This window comes from Trachypithecus francoisi, unplaced genomic scaffold (genome assembly GCF_009764315.1).
Source record: "Trachypithecus francoisi isolate TF-2019V2 unplaced genomic scaffold, Tfra_2.0 Lachesis_group12, whole genome shotgun sequence".
Classification (NCBI taxonomy): domain Eukaryota; kingdom Metazoa; phylum Chordata; class Mammalia; order Primates; family Cercopithecidae; genus Trachypithecus; species Trachypithecus francoisi.
Genome location: NW_022681457.1, coordinates 91,589,022 through 91,613,950, shown reverse-complemented (window position 1 = coordinate 91,613,950; position 24,929 = coordinate 91,589,022). Strand labels below are relative to the sequence as shown.

Below are 24,929 nucleotides of genomic sequence, written 5' to 3'. Positions count from 1 at the left end.
GGCTCAATCTCAGCTCACTGCAACCTCTGCCTCCTGGATTCAAGCAATTCTCCTGCCTCAGCCTCTCGAGTATCTGGGATTACAGGTGTGCACCACCACACCCAGCTAATTTTTGTATTTTTAGTAGAGACAGGGTTTCACCATGTTGACCAGGCTGGTCTCAAACTCCTGACCTCATGATCCACCCACCTCAGCCTCCCAAAGTGCTGGGATTACAGGCGTGAGCCACCACGCCCGGCCATCTCATGAGGTTTTACAAAGGTTCACTGAGCTGAGTGATTGTGCAGGTGCCCAGGACAGGTCCCAGAACACACTAGGTGCTCCGCAAGGCACTCTGCTCACTCACCCCAGCTGCCCCATGCTGTGTTTAGGACAGAGGGCTGGGCTGGGCTGGGACCATGATGACCCACGCCTTACCTGGGTGGATGTCCTGGAACAGGGACTTCCAGATGGTGTACTGCAGGGGGCCTGTGTACTTGGAAGTCGGGAAGTCTTCATATGTGAGGTTGGTCTCATGGATTTTTCCCTTGAGCCTGGAAGGAGAGCAGGAAAGGGGGCTGCACCAGGGGCTGGATTCCTGCCCCAATGCCAGGGGCCCCACAGCTGCCTTCAGGGCAGCTGGCATAGGATGTGATCATGAGTCCCATAAGTCTGTGGGACTCAGATTCAAGTGCCTGCTTGTGCTGCTTCTGGCCTCTCTAACCATTCCCTCAGTCTTCTCATCTTTAAAATGGGTGCTATGCTAGCATCAGCCGTCTAGGCTTTTTGTGAGAATTACATGGCATAACATATACAGATGCTCAGCACAGTGCTTGGCTCATGATCAACGCCAAATTCATGATCTTAGCAATCAGCGTTGATCACCGACAAACCAATGACTAAGTGTTATTACTACTACGGGAAGCTTTGGGGTCACAGAGACCTAGGCTTGAATCCTGGCTTACCAGTTACCAGATGGGGGGCCTTGGCCAACTGATGTAGCTTTTTGGAGCCTCAGTTTTTTTCTTTTTTTTTTTTTTGCGACGGATTCACTTGTTGCGACGGATTTCACCTGTTGCCCAGGCTGAAGTGCAATGGCGTGATCTTGGCTCACTGCAACCTCTGCCTCCTGGGTTCAAGAAATTCTCCTGCCTCAGTCTCCTGAGTAGCTGGGACTACAGGCGCCCGCCACCACGCCTGGCTAATTTTTGTATTTTTTTTTTAGTAGAGACGGGGTTTCACCATGTTGGTCAGGCTGGTCTTGAACTCCTGATCCACCCACCTCGGCCTCCCAAAGTGCTGGGATTACAGGCATGAGCCACTGCGCCTAGCAGGAGCCTCAGTTTCTACATGCATGAAATGATGATGACAGTGGTAACTACTTTCAAAGGGACTGAGAGGGTTACAGTATATAAAGCCTTTATATAATGTCATGTAATGCCAACATTATCATAAATCAAATAATATCTATTTATATTATATGATTGTAAACACTTAAATGTTATCTACTATCTATAAGGTATACAGAATATATTACATATATAATAATGTAAACACATGAAGTCTTTATTCCCAGATCCTTTCTCTCCTGCACCCCTAGAGCCAACACAGCAGGGTCAAAGCGGCTGCCCTCTAGATGGTTTTCAAACTGTGTCCCTCACCATTGCTGCTGCTCCTCTAGTTCAAGCCTCATTGGCTTCATACTCAAGGCTTCATGCTCCTACCCATAGCAGACGTCCTATAAATGTTTGATGAAGAGTTGAATGAAAGAATTCTCTGCTAAGGATCCCACCTGCCTCCACTCCCATTGCCCAGCATGGGTTGAGGAGGGGATGGTCAGCCGGGGAGGGCCCCTGGCAGGTGGCACTTACCGCTCGGACAGTGAGGCCACCCCGGCCAGGAAGGTGTGCCGGTCGGTTTCGGCTAGCCGCTCCTGCAGGATCTGGGCTCCCTCCTGCACCTTGCGCAGCTGCTGGCTGTAGCGCTGGACTTTCTGCTCGATGTCAGTCAGCGTGCGGGCCGTGTCCGCCTCCAGCTCCTCCAGCATGGCCTTCTGGCGCTCACGCAGCAGCCGGTGCAGCCGCTCGAAGGCCTCGCCGATAGTGGTCCGCAGGCTCTTGGTGGAAGACTGTGGGGGACAGTCGTCAGGGGTTATGGTTGGGGGAGCAGATGGAGTGATCTCTGGGTGAGAGGAGGAAATCGAGAGCCTTGACACGCAGAGAGGAAAGGGTGGGAAAGGGCACGCGTGGTGTGGGGAATGTCACGTGCAAAGGCATGGTGGTAGGAAAGGATGGGCATGTTCCATGTGGTCCATTAAATAGCTAATGAAATGGCCCAGGTGAGAAAATGAGGCTTGAACTAGAGGAGCCGCAGCAATGGTGAGGAACACGGTTTGAGAAACATCCAGAGGGCAGCCTCTTTGACTCTGCTGTGTTGGCTAGAGGGGTACAGAAGAGAAAGGAGCTGGGGATAACGCCCAGGTTTCTGGCTTGGGGGTAGGAGGGATGAGGGAGCTGGAGTGAGGGCTAGGGGACAGGGTGAAGATATTCTCTCAGGGACATAGTGAAGTCTTTATTATTGTTTTTTTACTTTTATTATTATTATTTTTTTGAGATGGAGTTTTGCTCGTCACTCAGGCTGGAGTGCAATGGCGCGATCTCGGCTCACTGCAACCTCTGCCTCCTGGGTTCAGGCGATTCTCCAGCCTCAGCCTCCCTAGTAGCTGGGATTACAGGAGCCCGCCACTATGCCTGGATAATTTTTGTATTTTTAGTAGAGATAGGGTTTCACCATGTTGGCCAGGCTGGTCTCAAACGCCTGACCTAGGTGATGTGCCCATCTTGGCCTCCCAAAGTGTTGGGATTATGGGCGTGAGCCATTGCGCCCAGCTGAAGTCTTTATTTAAAAAAAAAATCATTCATGGGGCTCATTCAGGAGGCTCAAGGAAAGATGACAAGGAGATCACATACATCAAAGAGCTTTGTAAATTGCAACGTGCTGAGAAAACCTTGGTGGTTACTCGCTGTATCCCATTACCTCTAAGACTCTCTGGCTAAGGAACAAGAACTGGTGTTTATGGACAGGATCAGGGAGGTAAGCATGAACTTTCATGGTTTTCTCTGCCCCCACGGGCACTGTGAGGCTCAGGAAGGGTGAAGAAGTGAAGGGCACAGGTTTGGTGCCCGAGAGCCCGCGTAAGGATTCTAACTCTGGGTCTCTAGCTATGGCAATGTCAGTTGCCTAAGAGCTATGAACCTTAGTTTTCTTATCTGTGAAAGGGGTAACAAAACCTGCACTGGAGGATTGTGGTGAAGATGAAATGAGGAGGTGTTATGTGACACACCCCATGGCGCACAGAAAGAGCCTGGTTATTGAAGAGTGCAATTCTAATAAGCGTTTCCTGGAAGTCTTCATTGAGAGCCAGCTTCTGAGCTGGGCCCTGAGGGATGGGCAGGATGTCAGTTGTGGGTGGGGGGAACAGGCAGAGGGAGCCGCATGAGGAAGGGCTTAGCGTCAGGACAACACAGGGCTACAGAAGCGCGGCCAGGCTGCAGCAGCATGTGGGGCCTGCCTCTGCAATTTTACTTTGTGGGATTCTGGCTGTGAGTTCATGGAGTCAGAAACCCCACTGTGTTCAGTGCCCAGGGCTCTGTGGGAGGCTCCACAAAGGCTCAATTAGGGCCTGTTCCCTCCCTGATGCGCGGCTGCTGGCCTGCAGGAAGAACTGCTGGCGGCGGGCCAGCCTTGCTGCGCATGCCCACCCAGAATGTCAGGCAGACAAAGGGGCGCGGAGGAGAGGCTGGGGATGCACAGCCAGGCTGCCGTGGCCTTCCTGAGCCCCCTCACCCGGGAAGGGTGGAGGCTTCTGCAGTGGCATGTTGCTGATGGGGAAGATGGGGTCCGGCATCCCTGCACCACCTGGAGCTGCCCTCCACAGGTGCCCAGACTCCACAGCTGCTCCTCTGGCTCCTCCTAGACCACTCTGCAGCAGCACTTAGCCCACTGGCCACCCTCTCCTAGTTGAAAGTTCTGCTTTGCCTCCCATCTCTGTGACTGCTGCCTCTCTGCCTCCCATGTTCCTTGGGGCTCATCCAGGTCAGCGCCTTCCATCCTCACCCTCTACACCCGCCCTCATTTTCAGCTCGAACTGCTTTAAGGATGGTTTCCAAGTCCATATGGATGGCCTTGCCTGTCTCCTGAGTGCCACACCCATCTTTCCAATGGTCTCCCCAACACATCCCCCTGGGGTCCTACAGGTCTTTCCAACTCACTTGATCTACAAGTCAACTCTTGTCTTTGCCAGCAATCTCGCTGTCAGAGTAATCCTTCTCAAGTGCCAACTGGATCACAGATGATCCTGAGTTTAGGAACCTTCCTTAGCTCCTTGACGTGCAGTAAAATACCAAACTCTTCAGTCTGGCATTCAAGGACCTTCTCAATTTAACCCCAGCTTACCTCCCTGGTGCCACTGCATTGCAACTCCACCTGCCTAGAATGACCCTACCCAAACCCTGTATTCAACTGGCAAACTCCTACTCATCCTGCAAGACCTAGCTTGAAAGTGACCTCCTCAGAGATAACTTTCCTGTCTTACAGGCAGTTGGATGTTCCCAGAGCCTTTTGTCAATAGTCTTAATACATTGTCCCACATTTTCTGTCTCCCTGGCTAGTGAGTAAGCTCCTGCTGGGTAGGACTGACATCTACTTCAGCTCTGCACCCCTGTGCCCATCCCAGGGCCTGGTACAAGGCTGGCAATCAGGAGCTCCTTGAGGGGTGAAGGAGGGAAGGAGGGCAGAGTCTTGTCCAAGACTGCTCTGCAGAGTTAGGTGCAGGCTCCATCTTTTTTCCAGGCTGGGGTTTCAATGTCTCAAGGACGGAGGATGGGAGGGAAAGGGAGGAAGGCAGGGACAGGGCAGCCAGCAGTGGAACATCAGAGTGACAGCCACCCCTGGAGCCCCAAGTACATTCCCGATGAGTCCTACTGACCTACCCAGCTTGCTGACCACAAAGCCATAGCTCTTCCAGGATACTCCAGGAGACATCCCAGCTGGAATATGCAGTGGACTCTGACAGGACTGGATGGTAAACTCCCAAGTTGCCATTTACTGGCTGTGGGACTTCAGGTTGGTCACTCAACCTCTCTGTGCCTCAGTTTCCTCACTGATAAAATTGAGATAACAACAGTTCCTACCTGGGACAGTTTTTTTTCTTTCCTGTTTGTTTGTTTGTTTTGAGATGGAGTCTCACCCTTGTCGCCCAGGCTGGAGTGCAGTGGCTCAACACTGGCTCACTGCAACCTCCACCTCCTGGATTCAAGCGATTCTCCTGCCTCAGCCTCTAGAGTAGCTGGGATTACAGGCACCCACCACCACGCTCAGCTAATTTTTGTATTTTTAGTAGAGACGGGGTTTCACTGTGTTGGTCAGGCTGGTCTTGAACTTCTGACCTCAGGTGACCTGCCCGCCTCGGCCTCCCAAAGTGCTGGGATTACAGGCATGAGCCACCACACCCAGCCAATTTTTTTTTTTCTTTTCACTCACGTTTTTTTATAACTACTTATTGTGTGCCAGACACTGTGCTAGGTTTTAGGGAATCCTGCTCTCATGGAGGTGACATTCTGTGGGTTGGCAGGATAATGAAGGGGAACATGATTCTCAGCAAAGAGAAAAGTTCTGCTCAACTGGTGTACCCCATTTATTCTAGTTCTTTCTAGGGCAGAGTCACCCTTTCCCCAACCCCCTCCTGTCAGCTCCGTGGCTGGAGAAACAGCCCCCACCCCAACCCACCACATCCCTTGGAGCACCCTGGGGCCTGGAGGCGCTGGGGCCCTTTCAGAAAAACACCCTGCCAAGAATGCATCACCCTGCCAGGGCGCCGATCAAGGAAAACACAGGGTCTGAGGAGGGAGATCAGACAGGCCCTCAGGCCGGGCCATTGGAGGGGCAGGCACAGCAGGAAAGCTGAGTCAGGCACCAGGTGAAATACGACCTCCAAAGCATCCATAGGCATTTCTTGTATAAACACCCCAGTCCAGACAGGAAGTGGGGCTGGGGGAACTGGAGGGGGACGTGGCCCCACAGGACCCCCCAGAGGCAGACAGATGGACAGGAAAGCGGGGGAGGAAGAGGTCAGTGGAGAAAAACAAAGACGGGATGGGGCATGGAGAGAAGAGAAGAGAGTGCTCCTGGGGAGAAGGAACAGACCATAATACTCCCCTCTCGTCCAGAGAGAGGCTTCCATTTGCTTCTCATTATCCGAGAGGTACAGAATCACCAGACAGATGGGGAAACTGAGGCTGTGAGAAGCAATGAGGCCAGCATCCTGTGACTGTTTATCGCCTGTTGCCCACTGAAGGTCCTGCCCAGAGGCACTCTGGAATGTTCTGTGAAGAATTGTTTGTCATGACCTTCCTGAGACCCCACAGTGGGTTGGTGGCCAAGCTGGGGCACAGATCTGGGTTTCCAATGGTGTCTCCAGGCCCCAGGATGACCTCCAGAGGCCCAGCGCATTCCTAAGGCTCTGCTGCAGCTTCTGCTGACAGAGCAGGGTCAGCCTGAAATCACCCCAGGCCTCACGACACAGTCACTGTACAGTGGGGACTCCACCCGGCCCTTCCAGTCCCAGAGTGCTGGACTGAGCCTGGCAGTCCCCACTGGACAGATGGGAAGGCTGGGGGTCCAGAAAAGCATGCAATTTACCCAAAGTCACACAGTGAGTTAGTGGTGGGATCAGAACCCATGTCCTTCTCAGGTCAGTGGAAAGGTTTGTTTGTTTGTTTATTTCCCAAACCACGGTAGCCAGAGACTGCAGAGTTTGGCCCTACCTTTCAGAGTCCGTATCCCATGGCCTGAGCTTAAGGGGAGATGATACCAGGGCTGGGCCACCTCTGGAGGGCTTTGAGGGGACATGCTCAGGATTGACTCCTAGGCAATAGGCTTATTCATTCATTCATTCATTCATTCATTCATTTTAGAGACAGGGTATCACTCTGTCATCCAGGCTGGAGTGCAGTGGCATGATCATGGCTTACTGCAACCTCAAACTCCTGGACTCAGGCGATCCTCCCATCTGTCTCAGTCTCCAGAGCAGCTGGGACTACAGGCATGTGCCACCACACCTAGCTATATTCAATTATTATTATTATTTTTTTTTTTTTGTAGAGAAGACATCTCTCTATATTGGCCAGGCTGGTCTCAAACTCCTGGGCTCAAGCCATCATCTCGTCTCGGCCTCAGAAGAGACTAGGACTACAAGTGTGTGTCACCACACCAGTGTTGGGCGTTTTTAAAAAGGGGAGAGGAAAAAGAGACTGAGCACATTCCTCAGCCCTTCAGGACGCCGGGGTGGGCGGGGGCGGCGGTTTCCGGAGGATCCCTGAACCCGCCTCAACTTCCACCCAAAGTGGCAAGGGAGAAATGGCCCCATCCTTAACCCAGAGACCAGCCCAAATCCTTACCGCCAGTCACGATGGGGTGGGTCCCGCCCCATTTAACTTAACGGACGCCCCACCATCTTCCCCACCATCTTCCCCACCCTGCCCCGTCTCACTCCAGGTTTGGCCCCTTGAAGCCCGGTTTCCGGGCACACCCGAGGCCCCGCCCCTCTTCCCCAGCTAGCCCCGCCCCTCAAAGACCTGCCCTCATCTCTGTTGGTCCCGCCCCTGCGCGCCCGGGCCAGGCTCACCTTGGTCTCCGCCAGTTGTCGCTTGAGCAGCTGTAGTGCCTCAGTGTGCTCCCGCTCGCTGTCTTGAAGGGCCTGAAGTTGTTCCTTCAGCTCCCTCTGAAACACACACACGGCCGGGATGGGGGCGGGGGCCGCGCCTGGCCCAGGCATTCATCCCTGACCACTGCCAGGCGCTGAGGGTTAGCCTGGCCTCTGTCCCCACCTCCAACACTTGCCTCCCGTCACAGTTCAATCACCAGCAAGTCCTGTAGAGTCTGTCTCCTAAATATCTCCAGAATCCGTCCCTATCTTTCACCCGCATCTTTGCAACAGCCTCCTCCTCTTTGGCTAACCTAGAGGCTTCTGTGACAATCAACTTCCACATACACACTCTCTGGCTCCCCACACTTGGCCTTGGATCCCCACTTAGAATTAAGGCAGGGGTCTCCAACCCCCAGACCACAGATGGGTATCGGTCCGCAGCTTGTTAGGAACCTGGCCGCACAGCAGGAGCTGGGCAGTGGCGGGGAGGGGCAAACCTTCTTCTGTATTTACAGCCGCTCCCCATCGCTGGCATTACCACCTGACTCCACCTGCTGTCAGATCAGTGGTAGCATTAGATTCTCATAGGAGCGTGAACTGCACATGGGAGGGATCTAGGTTGCCTGCTCCTTATGAGAATCTAATGCCTAATGATCACTCACTGTCTCCTGTCACTCCCGGATGGGACTGTCTAGCTGTGGAAAAACAAGCTCAGGGCTCCCACTGATTCTACATCATGGTGAGTTGTGTAATTATTTCCTTATATATTACAATGAAATAATAGTAGAAATAAAGTGCACAATAAATGTAATGTGCTTGAATCATCCTGAAACCATCACCCCACCCCCACCACCCACGGTTTGTGGGAAAATTGTCTTCCATGAAGCTGGTCCCTGGTGCTAAAAAGGTTGAGGACCGCTGCTCTAAGGAACAAAAGCTGCACCAGTCCAATGCTACAGACTAGCTGCCAACGTTCTCTGAGGGCTACAGTGGGCTGGGCACTGTTCTTAGCTCTTTGCTTGTATTAATTCACTTGGGCCTTTTAGTAACCCTAAGGGAGGCACGATTATTATCTCCATCTTCTGATGGAGAAAAAGATACAGAGAGGTCAAGAAACTGGCCCCACAGCATACAGATAAGCATATAACGGTAAAGAAGGAATGGGAACCTGGGCAGCCTGGTTGTGGAGACCATGATCTTGATGCCTGGTGACACGTTTTCTACCATGATGACTCCTGCGATGAATAACAACAAATCCACGACACACAAGATATCAGAATTTTAAATAAAAGCATGATCAGCAGCACTGATTTTTCCTTTGTCTCAGGTTGCAGTGTGGCTCAGCAGAGCACCGTTAGTGATCTTGGCCTTGTTTGAAATGTTGAATTTTGTTCATCATGGGTTTTTTGCATTTATTTTGATTTAAGAAACATTGCATTAAATACTATTCATCTCGATTGCTGAGTTTGGGGCACCTTCTGATCCCACCTCTGTCTCCAAAACCCTCCCCCGTTACTCCCATCCAGCCAGTGGCCTTCTTCCTGTGCCTCCACCATCTTGAGCTCATTCCAACCTTCAACCTATGCCCTAGGACTATTCCCTCTGGCTGGTGGCCTCCGCTCTCAAGAGTTTCTCATGGTGACTCCTTTGTACCATTAACTTAACTCAGCTGCCACCTCCTTGAAGAGTCTTGCCTGACGACCCCACGCACACTGGCACCTCCTCATACCCTGTCACGCATCTGGATTCATGGTCTTCCTTATACCTTCTGCTGTCTGAATGTATTTGACTGTATCTTTACTGCCTGTCTCCTCACTAGAATGTGAGTTTCATGAGAGTAGTAGGAATCTTGTCTGGCTTGTTCCCTGCCTTATGCCCAGGGACTCAGTGATTATTCGTCAAGTGATAAAAGGGGTGTGGAGGTGAGTGCTCCCCAGCACAGGGTCCAGCTGTCTGCAGGCATTGGGAATCTAGCCCATTGTATTATCACCAGTTGTTTTCCTGTCTGTCTCTCCTCTGTCCCCGTATTGGCCCATGAGTCCTCCAGGTCGGCTCCTATTGCTCCCTCTCCATATATCTCGCACCCAGCAGCAGCCTGGCACTGAGATGGGACTCAAGGATGCTTGCTGCATGAACAGAATTCCTGGAAATGGCCTCTGAGTTCCCCAGACAGCCTGGGCTGTGAGCAGTGCCAGGAAGGCTGACTTACCTGTTCACATCCACCTCCCTCCCACTCATTCAGCTTGTCAGACCAGGGAGGGCCTCGGTAAATGTCTAGTTCAATTAATTTTACAGACTAGGCAGCAACGTGGGAAAATGTTCATGATGACATGCTGATGGAAGAATGCAGAAAACAAAATTATCTTTGAATGCTATCAATTACTCACTTAACAAATATTTCTTGGGCAACTATTATGTACCAGGCACTGTTGAGGCACTGGGATATGGCAAAGGACAAGACAGACACAGTCCTTGACCATAGAGACTAGTCTAGTAGGGGAAGACAGACAACAAACAAGGAAAATAATAAAGGAGCGAGGTTACCAATATGGTGTGTCCTCCAGAGAAAATAAAGCAGTGTGAGATGAAGGAGACTTTAGGTAGGGTAGCCAGGGAAGGCTTCTCTGAGGAGGTGACAGCAGAAGGATGAGGAGGAGCCAGCCATGAAAATGGAGGTAAGATAGAAAAAAATAAGCTGCTCGTTTTGAGAGCCCATGCAGATGCAATGGTTGGAACTCTGGCAGCCATCTCAGGCCATGAGGCAACTGTAAAGACTGAAGTCACAAGCTGAAACCAGAGGAGTAGAAGGAAGAAGGAGCCTGAGTCCCTGATGACTGTGGGGCTGCCACACCATTGGTTTACTCAGTGACATGCTAGGAAGCTGGCTGTCTGGGAAAAACTTTTTTTTTAAGCCCCAACAGTGCCAATTTCCATGGTGTGAATGCTCCCACTCAAGTGGATTTCAAGTTATCGTGTGAAGTAGTAGTTGGACTCCACATTAGGATGAGATGCACACAATCAGCTCTCAGGAGCCAGTGCAACCCGCTGCAGCACCCCCTACCTGGAGTCCTTTCATAGAGACTTGTCTTACATGAGAGAGAAATGCACCCCATCTGACTGCAGCTACTTCAGCCAGGGCTCTGTTACTAACAGCTGAAAGTCATTCCTAACATTCATATGCAGCTTGAGCAGGTGCAGTCCTTGGAGCAGAGGAATCTTGCTTGCCTAAGAGAGTAGAAAGACTGCTCCTCAGGTGCCCCTGACAGCCTTGGACTGTCCAGCCTGGGACACAGTGTGGCTGAGAGGCAGATGTTGAGGAGATGGGCCAAGTGCTACAGTTCTCCCTCTGGAGGTCCCTGTGGGTCCACAGAAGACCCAGCCACCCAGGCAGCTCTTCAGGATTTCTAAGAAACTGCCTTGGAGTCTGAGTTCCTCACATTGCTCAGGGCACTCGAGAAACCTGGACGAATTCCTCCCAGATTTTGGAGTCAGGGAATAAGGACAGCGGGCTTGCTCCTTCCTTCTGGATCCTGGGGGAATCGGAACACTCATTTGCCCATTCCACAAACATGTGGCGAGACCTTGGGCCCCGCATGGTGCTGTGTCAGGGATGGGGACAGGGATGAGGGACGAGTCCCAAACCTGATGCCACGAGGTGTGCATATGTTGGGGTGACAGTCGGGGACACAGACACTTACATCACGGGGAATGCTGCGATCGTGTTAGGAGATCCCAAACTTGCTCCTCTCCCTATATTCCCCATCTCAGTGAAGGGCACCCCTCCCCCAACTCCATCCCAGCCAGAAACCTTGGAGTGAGAGTCATCCTTGAGTCCTACCGCCTCCAAGCCAATCAATCCAGTGACCAGGTTTGCTCTGGAATTTGTTCTCTCCTCTCTATGTGTGCTGTCTCTGGTTCAGTTTTCACCACTTTTTTTCTGGGCTGTGGCCCCAGGCTCCTCCCTGCCTCTAGCTCTCCTGCTGCTCCAAGTGCCCTGCATAGCAGCTGCAGTGATTGTTCTAAAGGGCAGATCTATAAATGCTTTCCCCTCTCACTCTCCCCATTGTGCCAGTCCACAGATTTCCACATTGTCTGGGACGAAAGGCACAAAGCCTTAGGGTGACATTCAAGGCTCTTCACTGCTGGCCCCAACCTTTTCTTCTCCAGTCCTAGCTCTTGGTCCAGATGTGTGCTGTCCAATACGACACTCGTGGCTATTTAAATTGCAATTAATTAAAATGAAATAAAATGGAAAATTCAGTTCCTTGGTTGCACTGGTTGCATTTCAAGTGCTTGCCAGCCACATGGGCTGCTGTATCAGACAGTGCAGACACAGAACTGCCCATTCTCCCAGAGAGTTCTAGCGGATGGTACTGCTCTAGACACACTAAGCAGCTCACACGGCTCTCCAGGCCTTTACACATCTCTCAAGACCCAGAGCAAATGTCACCTCCCCTGGGAGTCCATATCTCAAACTCTGTGTGCACAGTGTCCCACACTTGTACCCTGATGGCACACACTGCATTTTAATTGCAAGGTTACCTGTCAATCTCCCCTACTAGGCTGGGCACAGTGGCTCACACCTGTAATCCCAACACTTTGGGAGGCTGAGGCAGGTGGATCACCTGAGGTCAGAAGTTCAAAACCAGCCTGACCAACATGGCAAAACCCCGTCTCTACTAAAAATGCAAAAATTAGCCGGGCGTGGTGGCGGCTGCCTGTAAGCCTGGCTACTTGGGAGGCTGAGGTGAGAAAATCGCTTTAACTGAGGTGGAGGTTGCAGTGAGCCAAGATCATGCCACTGCACTCCAGCCTGGGCGACAGAACCCAGTCTCTAAAAAAAAAAAAAAAAAAAAAAACTCCTACTAGATTGTACACTCCAGCCTGGGTGACAGAGCGAGACTCCGTCTTTTAAAAAAAGAAACAAAAAAATCTCCCCTACTAGATTGTGGGCTCTTGAGGGCAGGGACTGTAGAAAGGGGAGATTTTCACAATCTCAGTACCTAGGACAGGGCCACACACCGCTGGCCTCGCTGAGTCTTCAGGATGTTCCTGCCCAGGGATAGGGCTAGGCTGGGTCAGAGCTCACCACTGAAAGGGTGCGGCAGGGAGAGAAGGCCCCCAGCAGGCAGAGTTCCCTGGGTGGGCTAGGTGCAGAGCCCGAGGGAACAGCTAACTTAGGAAAACCAAACCCTAGAGTCCTGAAGGCAGGACTTAAAAGGCTGCCTGAGCTGTGTCACCCCTCCCCCTCCAACATGTCTCCTTCCTCGGTTAGAAAAATGGCTCTACCACCCACTAGGCTGTGTGAACCTAGGATGTCACCTAACCTCTCTGTGCCCCAGTGCCTTGTCTGAAAAATGGGGATAATCATATCTCCTAGGGTTGGGAGGGTAAAATGAGACAATGGTAAGAAGTGTTCAGCCTCACAGGGCACAGAGCCTGGCACACCCTGGGTGCTCAGGAGACAGAGCGGTCACTGTGTCCCGTATGCGGCTTCCTAGTCGCTTCTTTGTGTCTTCATCCCTCACTGTGTCCAGGTGGCCCCTCCTTCCCTTCTCAGATGGCCAGAGCAGGAAGAGGCTGCAGGGACCATCTGGTCCAACCCCTTGGATTGCCAGGACAGGAAACACAGGCCCAAGGGAAGGGACTGACTGGCCCACGGCCACACACAGCTTGACAGAGGAGAACAAACTGGAAATTTTACTCCAGCAGAGAGGTCACACAGGAAACTGGAGCCTGATAAACTCCCAAGTGATAGAGCTTAACCCTGAGGAAGGACACCCGGCAACAGCAAAGACACAGGACCAGAGGGGCTGGAGGCGGGTGTGGTTTGGGTTTGAATTTCACAGGCATCTTGTCACCTAATTCTCACAACAATTCACAAGGTTAGTAATGTCTTTATTGCGCCCATCTCACAGAGGGGGAAATTGAGGGTCAGTGAGGTTCGGCGGTTGCCTAAGTTCACACAGCTAGTAAGGGCAGAGGGGAGGCTCTCAGTGGCTCCAAAAATCCATGTTCAAAATCTCTTGGCCTCCCTACCTCCCATGCCAATCAATGCAGCAAAAATTTCTAAGTACCCAGTGAGTGTCAGGCTTTGTGCTGGCCACTCCAGGGGTGGGTCTATACATGGTCCTTGAAGAATTTGCAGTTAGTTGAGGAGGAAGGAGGAAGAAACTTGAATAGGTAAAATACAAAGAAGAACAGGATAAACATGGAGGGCCTGCTAGGATCCAGTACAGCTGACAACACCTGGCTGTGCTCACAGCACCCTTCCTCCACATTGGTTTCCAAATCTGTAAAGGTTTTTTTTTTTTTTTTTTTTTTGAGACAGAATCTTGCTCTGTCACCCAGGCAGGAGTGTAGTGGTGTGATCTTGGCTCACTGCAACCTCTGCCTCCCAGGTTCAAGTGATTCTCTTGCCTCAGCCTCCTGAGTAGCTGGGATTATAGGCGCCCGCCACAATGCCTGGCTAATTTTTGTAGTTTTGTATTTCTAGTAGAGATAGGGTTTCACCATGTTGGCCAGGCTGGTCTTGAACTCCTGACCTCAAGTGATCCACCTACCTTGGCCTCCCAAAGTGCTGGGATTACAGGCATCAGCCATGGCGCCGGGCCTCTAAGTAAGGCCTAACAGTACCTGTTCCATAGACTTACTCTGTGAATGAAATGACTTAATTCATGGCCTGACATGATGTACAGGGTGAGCTCAATCAATATTAGTTGTCATTATCATCATAGTAACTATATGTAAAGTTGAGACTCAGAACTGGGGGAGCTTCAAGGAAGGATTTTACTTCTGATGGAAGGAAAAAGGAAGATAGATGGCCAGGGTTCCTTCAAGTCTCCAGGATGGGCCAGGGCATTGCAGGTGGGGAGAACAGGTTGGGTAGGGGCCCACCCTCACATGTGTAGAAAGTGGGGGTGGTTGGGGATGGCTGCAGCCAGGCATGTGACAGGTAGGTGGAGTCACAAGCTGGAAAGGCCAGTTGGGGCTGGCTAGGGTAGGGGTGGATACTGGAGGAGGCCTTGAATGTCAGCCTGGGAGAGTTGGATTCCACAGGGCCCCATCAGAGCAGGGGCAGGCAGGGCAGGATGAGGTGACTGTGGAGGACACGCTTCAGAGGGTGGGGCTGTGGAGTCTGCGCAGCCCTGAGCACACAGTTATGCAAATATGCCAGTTTGAGGCTCTGGGGCTCTTAATTGGTATGAAGAAGCCAGGACTGGGGCAACAGAGGAGTTGGGGGGCACAGAGAGGCAGGGCTCAAATGTTCCCAAGGCCAGATCTCTCCTGCTGTGAGGCCATCCCTCCCTCTGGCCCGGGGCACAAAGCAGCTGTGGAAAGCCATCTCGGCTCTGGCTTCAGGGACTCTTCATCAGAAAAGCCTGTGTTCAAATCCTGACTGCATGACTTTTGCTCAGGGCTCACCTCCACAAGCTTTCACAGTGTTGTGATGAAGGCTAAGTGAGATGGCTCCTATGACATGGTCCAGCATGGTGCTGCACACAGTAGGTGCTCAAGCCTCTCCTCTTCTCCCTGCCTGGGTACTGCTCTCTCTTTCCCTCTCTGACCCAAGGATGCCAGAAACCTGACCGTGACAAACTTGAACTTGCCTCTCTCTTTCCTCCCCCAGTCTTTCATCTATACCTAGAACTGGATGCTCCTGGTCCTCCCAACAGACTGGAATTCTTCTATATCTTCAAGCCCCGACCCTCCCTGTGCAATTCCGAGCCATACAATCTCTGGCAACATCTGGCCACTCCCTGCTTCTAGGGTCTCCCACCCGCTCCCCTGGCACACTGCCCCAGAGTGCTTGCTCCATAATATAGACCTGGCTGGGCTGCACTTGCCTGCTCACATCTGTTTCTGGCTTCCTAGCATGTTAAGCATCAAGCTTAGTGGGTGCATGCATATGCGTGTGTGAGCTTGTGTGTGCATGCATATGTATATGTATACTTGTGTGTGTGCATGTGTGTGTACATTCAAGCATTCAAAGCCCCTCCTGTGCTGGTCAAGCCTCACTTTTCCATTCTTACCTCCTCCTGCCACACCCTCCCCTCCAGCCACAACGAACCACCTGAATGTGTGCTCACCTCCATCCTGTCCCTGGTCACACTCAGATAACCTGAGTTCAAGTTCCAGCTTCAGGGACACTTAGTGGTTTTCTGACCTTAGGCACAGTTTCTTTCTTTTTTTTTTTTCCCTAATTAAAAAAATTTTTTTTTTTTTAGAGATAAGGGCTCACTCTGTCACCTAGGCTGAAGTGCAGTGGTGCAATCATAGCTCACTATAGCCTCAAACTCCTGGGGCTCAAGTAATCCCCCTGCCTCAGCCCCCCAAGTACCTAGCACTACAGGCATGCACCATGCCTGGATAATGTTTAAAAATTTATTGTAGAGATGGGGTCTCTCTGTGTTGCCCAGGAGGATCTTGAACTCCCAGCTCCTGGCCTCAAATGATCCTCGCACCTTGGCCTCCCAAAAGCTGGGATTAGAAGCATAAGCCGGCCGGGCGCGGTGGCTCAAGCCTGTAATCCCAGCACTTTGGGAGGCCGAGGCGGGCGGATCACGAGGTCAGGAGATCGAGACCCTCCTGGCTAACACGGTGAAACCCCGTCTCTACTAAAAAATACAAAAAACTAGCCGGGCGCAGTGGCGGGCGCCTGTAGTCCCAGCTACTCGGAGGCTGAGGCGGGAGAATGGCGGGAACCCGGGAGGCGGAGCTTGCAGTGAGCCGAGATCGCGCCACTGCACTCCAGCCTGGGCGACACAGTGAGACTCCGTCTCAAAAAAAAAAAAAAAAAAAAAAAAAAAAGAAGCATAAGCCACTGTGCTTAGCCTCTTTTTTAAAAAAAAATTTATTGAGGTAAAATATACGTATATAACTTATCATTTAACCATTTTTAGGTATACAATTCAGAGGCAGTAAATACATTTATATTCTTTACCCCCCTTTCTTTCTTCCACTTCTTCTCCTTTCTCTCTTTCCAGTCCCTTAGGCATAGTTTCTGTTTTTCCTTTTTTTTTTTTTTGAGACAGGGTCTCACTCTGTCACCCAGGCTGGCTGGAGTGCAGTGGCATGATCGCAGCTCACTGCAGCTTCAACCTCCTGGGCTCAGGCGATCCTCCCACCTCAGCCTCCCAAACAGCTGGGACTACAGGTGCATGAAACCATGCCCGGCTAATTTTTTTTGCATTTTTTGTAGAGATAGGGTTTTGCCTTGTTGCCCAGGCTGGTCTCGAACTTCTGGACTCAAGCAATCCTCCTGCCTTGACCTCTCAAAGTACTGGAATTACAGGTGTGAGCTACTGTGCTTAGCCAGGCACCATTTCTGAGCCTCAGTTTCTCCATTTGTAAAATGGGGCAATGAGATCCATCTCATAGGGTTACTGTTAAAATTAAATGAGAGGTAGGCTGGGGGAGAGAGAAAGGAGAGTGTGCCTGCTTGTCAAAGCCTTGAATCCGGTCCCTGGAATGCTCTGCACCAGGCTGTGCATGTTTTTATTCCCTCTGTCCATAACATCTTTCATTCTGCTCCTTGGCCTGAAGCACTCAGCACATCTTTTAGGATTCAGCTCAACAGAGCAAGCCTCAGTTACAGCAACCTACCAGTTCATGGGCCTATCTCTTGGGACCACACAGGGCCAGTTCTTGTGTAGCTCTCTTCTGGGCCCAACACAGGGCTGGCCCTCTGTAGCCACGGCACATATACTGGCTAAAGAAATTATGTGTATGTGTGTATATATATACACACACACACACGTATATATGTGTGTATATATGTGTATATATACGTATATATGTGTGTATATATACATACATGTATATATATGTATAAATATATGTCTATATATAGACTATGTATAGATGCATATATACACGTGTATATACATTTATGCACACACACATATGTATATGTATATGTAATTTTTTTTGAGATGGAGTCTTGCTGTGTCACCCAGGCTGGAGTGCAGTGGCACGATCTCGGCTCACGGCAACCTCTGCCTCCCGGGTTCAAGCGATTCTCGTGCCTCAGCCTCCTGAGTAGCTGGGAATACAGGCATGTGCCACCATGCTCAGCTAATTTTTTTTTTTTTTTGTATTTTTAGTAGAGATGGGGGTTTCATCATGTTGGCCAGGCTGATCTTAAACTCAGGTGATCCACCTGCCTTGGCCTCCCAAAGTGCTGGGATTACAGGCGTGGGCCACTGCGCACAGCCCAGAAATTATTAAGTGAATCCCTGAATCCAAGACAGAACTCACCTCCAAATCTTCCTCATCCACTCTGAGTGTTCAAGCAAAGATGGAGGTCAGGAAGGTAAATGGTACTGAGAAAACAACACTGGACTGAGAGTCAGGAGAGCTGAGCTCTGGTCTAACCCTGGGCAAGCCAGTTTCCCCATCTGCAAAATGGGGAGAGTGTCAACTCTTTGATGGTTTCTCAGGTTCCTCCCCATTTGGGTGCTCCCTGGGACAGTTGGCATGCTGGGAAGGAGGGTGAATTCTGAGTCAGAAAGACCAGTTTGAATCTCAGCTCTTCCTCCTACTTGCAGTGTGATCTTGGGAAAGTTACTGAATCTCTCAGCCTCAGTTTCTTCATCTGTGAGATGTACTGATCCCAGTCCCACTCAGGGAGGAGGGAAAGAAAAAGTCCTTGTGAGGATCAAATGCCCATAACAAAGCACCTGGCACACAGTAAGTGCCCCATAACTTACTTTGTGCTGAGTAGCTGGGAATACAGGCATATGCCACCATGCCCAGCCAGCTTTGCCCTCACAGAGGCTGCTGTTGGCAGAGAAATCCTGCCCTCTCCTTGGAAAAGTAACAGCAGAGCCACTTCCCCAGAACACAGACAACCCAGCTGCCTTCCTTTCTGTGCTACAAAATAAAGTACCTCTGAATCTATCATTTCTTTGGATATTTAGCAACTCTTTCTCTCTCTTTACACGTAAAGCAGGAGGGCTTGTTCTTACTTTCATTTCTCAGACTGGGCAAAAGAGTGTCACCCCCTCTCCTGGAAGAAACCAGAGCCAGGATTTGAACCTAGCCCCCAGTCCCGCTCCCTCCTTGGGTGGCTGCCTTGCTGTCACTGGATCACCATACCCTGCCTGCCAGGGCTTGTGTCCAAGGCTGACCCACTGCTATCTTCTCTGGCATGAAGGAAGCCTTGGGAAGCGCTCCAACGGTCACATGAGGCTTGGAGGGGGCGGCTGAGACTGAATCGGATCCCCTCTCTGGGGGTTAGGAACCTGAGATGGCCAGAGAGCCGGATGCCACGCCTGGTCTGACCAAGATGACGTCCCAACCACCTGCCCTCGGGGCGTCAGCTGGGACAGATGGCCTAGCCCTGTCAATACAGGACAGGCAGGGTGGCTGGGAGACAATTACCCAACCCTCAGAGGCAGCTCAGGGGCGATATGTGGCCTAGTCAGACTGGCTTCAAATCCTGGCCCTGCCATTTACCAGCTGGGTAACCAAATGAGTCACTTAATTCCTCTGAGTTTGTTACTTCATCAGTAAAAGAAATAGATAACAGTACCCATCCCACAGGGTGCTATGAAGATTAAACGAGGTAATGCAAGAAAAGCTCTTAGTGCAGTCCCAGGCATTCAGACTGGGCTCAATGAATATTGGCTGAGAAGCCCTGAACTCTTTGGAAATGGGCTCCCTCCCTCCACTTTGCTCAGTGGTCCAGGTACTCAGCAGTGGAGGTGGGGAGGAAGACACCAACACACCCACACACGCACACACATGCACGCATGCACACACATGCACATGCACATACACATGCATGCACACATGTACACACACATGCATGCACACATGTACACACATGCGTATACACATGCACGCACACATACACACACACAGGTTACACAAAAATCCTTAGAACTATATAGTAATTCCTGCCATGTTTCATGGGGTATGATTATGGGGGGACTTTTACATTATATAGCTCTGCTGCTTATGTTAATTTTATAATGAACAAAGATATTTAAAAATAGTTTTGGGGTACCTACTGTGCCAGGCACGGTACTAGGCACTTCTGATAAAGGATCCCTAACCCTTACAACATCCTTCCCAGGAATGTCATATCCTCATGTTACAGATGAGCCTTAGAGAAGGAGCCTTAGAGAAGCAAAGTAATGTGACCAAGGACACACAGCATGTCAGGTCTCATTCCTGTGATGGAATCTGGAGTACAAAGCAATTGTGCTTAGTAGGTCAGGGAAGGCTTCACAGAGGAGGTGATATTTGACCTGAAGTTTTAAAGTTGAGTAGGACTTCTCTAGGTCAGGTTTCTCAACTAGAGGTGATTTTGACTCTAGGAGACATTTGTCAATGCTTGGAGATGGTTTTGATTGTCACAACTTGGGAGGTGGGTGGAATTTGCTACTGGCATCTAGTGGGTAGAGACCACGGATGCTGCCAGACTTCCCATAACACACAAGATGGCCCTGCACAACAGTCATCTAGCCCCAAATGTCAACAGTGCCGAGTACGATGTAACCTACTATAGGTGTCATTTATTGAGTGCTGTTAGGTACTAAGCTTTTATAAACATCATCTTGTTTAATCCTAATATAATTACTTCCATGCTGTCCATGAAGGACCCAAGGCTCAGAGATGGTAAATAATCTTCCCAAAGTCACACAGTAAATGGTAGAGCCAGGACTGAGATTACCTGAGTACAAAGCAGGGCTTTTAATTTCTCTGCTCTGATGCCTCAAGGATTTACAATAAATGTAAAAGCTCCAGGCCAACTGCTAGGTAGGGTGTTGGGAGACTCTGGCTGAGTATAGGCCCAGCCTCCTCTGGCTTTGAGGCCTTGGGCAAGTCCCCTTCCTCCCTCTCCCTCTCGTTTCCCCATCTGTCAAGTGGGCGTGGCACCAGATGATCTGCATGACCCTGCCAGCTCTGAGTCCGTAATTCTGCAGGAGAAGGGCCTCAGCTCCATCAGCTGCTGGGAGAGAAGGGGATGTGAGGGTGGGTTCAGCCTTATTTCTGCTGCATAAATAGCTAATAAGCCTTGCCTTCCCCATATGGAGGGAGAGGCAGGTGGGGGTGGAGGGTGCCCTGAATCTCACCCAGCAGCACATCCTCTCCAGAGGGGAGGCAGATTTCTCTGCCACCCAATTGCCAAGCCCCAAGGACACACCAAAGCAAGGCCTCCTTCTCGGGCCAGAGAGGAGAGTCTGGGCATTCACTCAGCTGGGCACATGAGCTCTCACAGGTAGAAAGAGAAAAGGTGGGCTGTATGTTATTCCAGCCCGTACTGTGTGCCTTTGAACCTCAAATAGCAGGGTAATCCCAGGTCAGCCTCACAAAAGTCCTGGTAGGAAGGAGGCATCCGGACCCCATTGTACAGACAGAGCATCAACGTTTACATGGAGTGACTCACCAAGGGGCACACAGTGCCCACAGCAGGTTTGGAACCCAAGTGTATCCAACCCCAGGACAGTGTGCTAGAGAGTAAGCAAGTGGCAGTCCTGTTTTACTTTTCATCCAATAATGAAGCATTTCAATAGTATTTGTAGGTAATACATGTTCAATTTATCCTGTGTCCCCCAGGTCATGGGATAGAGTACAGAAGCCCAACATACAGTAATCTGGATTCCCTGGTTTGCAGACAGGAGAACCAAGCCTCTGAAGCAAAGGCTAGAAAGTCAGACAGGGAGGGGAGAGATCAGAGAAGAGGGATCTGGGTCAGGCTGTGCCCTCTAGCCCTGGCTGTCTCACTGTCTGGAAGTGTAGCCTTGGGCAAGTCACATCACTTTTCCAGGCCTCACTTTCCACTCCTACATGATGAAGAGGTTGGACAGATGGTTTCAGACAGAGTCCCTTCAAACTCTTCCTGTTTATGTGACTCCACAGACGGGGAGATGGACAGCAGCAGCGCCTAGCATGATGGCTCTGAGGGTGGAGGGCCAAGCCTTGTGCAGGCTCCCAGAGGCCCAGGCTCTTGCTCACCCTCTGATGGGGTCTTCATCCTCATCCAGACAGCTAGACTGGAAGGGAGTCAGTTGTAGTTTTGAGATAAAAGGGACAGGGAGGGGACGATGGTGAACATGGGCCACTTCTCCTGAGGCCCATGGGCATCTGCTGGGTGCAGGCCTACTCAAAGACTGGTGTGTGGAGGGATTGGGAGCCCCTAAAATACAGGGGAAAGTAGTTATTTAGTTTCTGTTTGACTATCTCAAGGCCAGAGAGCTCATTACCTCCCAAGTTAGCCCACTCCATTTTCATAAAATGTTTGAGCCCAAAACCTTCTGCTTCCAAATGCTCCACAGTCTCGTCCAGCTTAGGCCAGGGTTGGTCATTCTTTCATTCATTCATTTGGTCTTTCTTGGTGTGTGCTGTGGACCAGGCCTTGCACCAGGCTTTGTGGCCATGGATAGGAGAAACAAGATACTGTCTCTGGCCTTGGAGAACTATGTGCTCCACTAGTATCCCAAAGCCAGGAACATGGGACTGCTGGATTTCAGTGATTTAGCTTGAAAAAAGGATTCCAGGCCCAAATAAGCTTGGGAACCATTTTATTAAACACAGTAAAATAGATTTATTTGCAACAAGACTTCTCTAAGCTTTTAATATGCAAATGCATACCGAAAATTCTCCAAGGGGGTGGGTATAAAAAATATACTACATTTCCCATACTTACTAATAGAGAGCATTTGGGGAAATGCAGTTCTAATGCTTTTTTTTTTTTTTTTTAACCAGTGGAGCTTGGAGAAGGCTTCACAGAGAGGACATTTGGGCAAGGCCTTAAAAGTTGAGTAGGAGTTTGTCAGTGAAGACAGGAAGTCTTAAGGGGGACCGATTAGAGTTCTTTGCCAACTATGCTCAGGTCCCTCTGCATATACCGTTTCGCTTAGTCTTCAAAGGTCCTGATGTGGGGGACAGAGCCAAAGAAGTAATCAAAAACCCTTAGAGACTCCTAGAGTCTAGGGTCTAGACCCTCCCTTCTTGAATCACCGTACATCTGGGCCTTATTCTCCAAGTCTTTACTCTTCAAGTCCTGGCCCCACTCAATCTGGCCTCTACTCTGGCTTAAATCTAAACTTGTAGAGTATCTGGACCTGATCTCAGTTTTAACCCCTCATACATCTTGGTCTAACCCTCGGCACTCAAACCTGCCCTCTCAAGCAGTTTGGCACCCTATCTTATACCCCTCTATTAGGTTTCACCCTCACCTGTCCAGCACATTCTAGCCCCCGTACTCCCCTTAGTCCTGATGCACATCTGATCCAGTCTCCGGCCCCACAGAACCCCCAGCCTGTCAGAGCTCAGCTACCCGGTTTAGTACAGACCCATCCTCGCGGCCTCGCCCTCAGTCTGACAGCGGCCCTGCCTTTCCCCAACTCTGATTCCACTTCGTTCACAACCCTGCCACAGCCCAGTATCTGGTCCAGTTCTGATCTCACTCGTTTCCGCCGTCCCATCCGCGTCCTCGACTTCCTAACCACGGACCAGCCCCTACTCCAGGTCTGTCTCAGATTCCGCCGGGTACGGACTGCCCAAGGCCCCGCCCCTACGGCCCCGCCCCGCGGCGGCCCCGCCCCTCCCTGTCCCATGTTACTCCTGATAGGGCCCTGACCCTGCCGGCGGCCCCGCCCCGGGACCATTCTGACTGGGTCTGGCCCGCAATCCAGCCCTGACCCCACCCCCGGCCCGACCCCACCTCCAGCCCGGCCCCGCCCCTGCCCCAGGCGGCCCGAGCAGCGCACCTGCAGCTCCTCGAAGGCGTCGTCGATGCCGGTGACCTGGTGCTGCTCGTGCAGCGCGGGCTCGTCGCAGAAGAAGCAGAGCAGCGCGCGGTCCGTGAGGCAGAAGAGCTTGACCTTGTCGTGCGCCTGGCAGGGTCGCGCCGCGCGCCGCGCGTTGAGGATGGCGTCCAGCGGGAAGGCGCTGTAGCGCTCCACGATGTTGGCCAGCTTGAGGCTGGGCGCCAGCGCGGGCTCGGCGAACGTGCGCCGGCACTCGGGGCAGTCGCGGGCGCCCTGCGCCTCCTGCCGCACCCAGTGCTCGGTGATGCAGCGGCGGCAGAAGTAGTGCTCGCAGCCCAGGCTCACAGGGTCCTGGTAGATGCTCAGGCAGATGGAGCACAGCAGCTCGTCCTTGAGGCTGCACGCCATGGCGCCGGGGGCGGCAGAGAGGGGGGCCCGAGGGGCAGGGGGGCGGCTGAGAGAGCGCTGCGCTGTTGGAGGCAGCACCGAGGGCTGGGCGCGGGGACGAGGCCCGCACAGGCAGGGGTAGGAGCTACCGGAGAAGGGAGGGGGTGCTGTCCGGAAGGAGGGTAACGCGAGGAAGGGGTGCGCGGCTGAGACTCCCTGGGACGCCAGCCCGGGAGGGCGGTCTAGAGGTAGTGGGCAGCTCAAGGCGATGGGCGCTGGGAGGAGGCCGTGAGCGGCTGAGGGACGGAGATCCTGGCGGGGATGTTCTAGGGGGCGGGGCAGTCCTAAGGGATAGGAGCTGGGAGAAGGGGATCCCGGAGGGGGGTGGAGCCCTTGAAGGGGTCGAAATCCCGGGGTGAGGGCTTTGGGGGGAGGGCGAGAAGCTGGGGATGGGGAATCCTGGGGGAGGGGGCAGCCAGGCCAAGCCGTACATTGGCTGTGACCGGCAGAGAAGAGGAGGGGTGCCGGCCCGCTCAGCTGCCGGATCCCGGCCCCAAACCCTGGCCCAGCGCGGCCCCTTACCCCCACGGGCTTAGCAGCCACCGCTTCGGTCCAGCGCAGCCTCTCAACCCGGAACCAGCCGAATCCGAGCTGCCGGTGGCCGCGGCTACCTCCCCGCCCCCGTAGGCGGGACCCAAGCAACTCCGCCCCCGCAGCGGGCGGGGGAGGGGCGGGGCCGCCAGCCGGTTGACCCCCCCCGCCCCGCCCCCACCATCCTCCAGCTCCCCAGCTGTTCCTTGGGGTGTGTACTTGGAACTGCATCCAGGTCTCGCTTAGGGTCCCCGCGGCGAGGCGGAGCAGGGACAGCAGCTAATTTGAGAGCACGACAAATAAACAAGGAGCATCTTTCTGGATCATTGATTGAAGATGTAGAAAAAATCATATTTTGTATTAAAATGAACAAGAATATGTTTGGAATACAACTTCTGCATAAAATATAAAGCTAAAACTCTTGAAATGCCCTGCTTGCTTAGAGCAAGTTCAAGGCCCTCACACTCCTAAGTCCTGGGGTCCCATTTCCTCTTCACTTTCTTAAGGAGTGCTTGGGGAGAAGTTTGGAAAGCCCTGGCTAA

At 51.9% G+C, this 24,929-nt stretch overlaps 1 protein-coding gene across 2 annotated transcripts in view; it reads right to left on the bottom strand.

The window, feature by feature from the left end:
* Nucleotides 1-24,460, bottom strand: part of TRIM62 (tripartite motif containing 62) — a 36,280-nt gene extending 11,820 nt beyond the window's left edge. The window contains exons 1-5 of one of the 2 annotated variants that reach the window (XM_033227213.1): nucleotides 24,379-24,447; nucleotides 23,410-23,879; nucleotides 7,664-7,759; nucleotides 1,851-2,107; nucleotides 418-533 (exon numbers count right to left, since the gene is read on the bottom strand). In XM_033227213.1, coding sequence (XP_033083104.1) covers nucleotides 418-533; nucleotides 1,851-2,107; nucleotides 7,664-7,759; nucleotides 23,410-23,817 — 877 coding nt within the window. In that variant the 5' untranslated portion in view covers nucleotides 23,818-23,879; nucleotides 24,379-24,447. Of the gene's footprint in view, nucleotides 1-417; nucleotides 534-1,850; nucleotides 2,108-7,663; nucleotides 7,760-23,409 lie in introns of both variants that reach the window. The other variant, XM_033227211.1, reaches the window with a different exon arrangement.
* Between the last annotated feature and the right edge of the window lie 469 nt (nucleotides 24,461-24,929).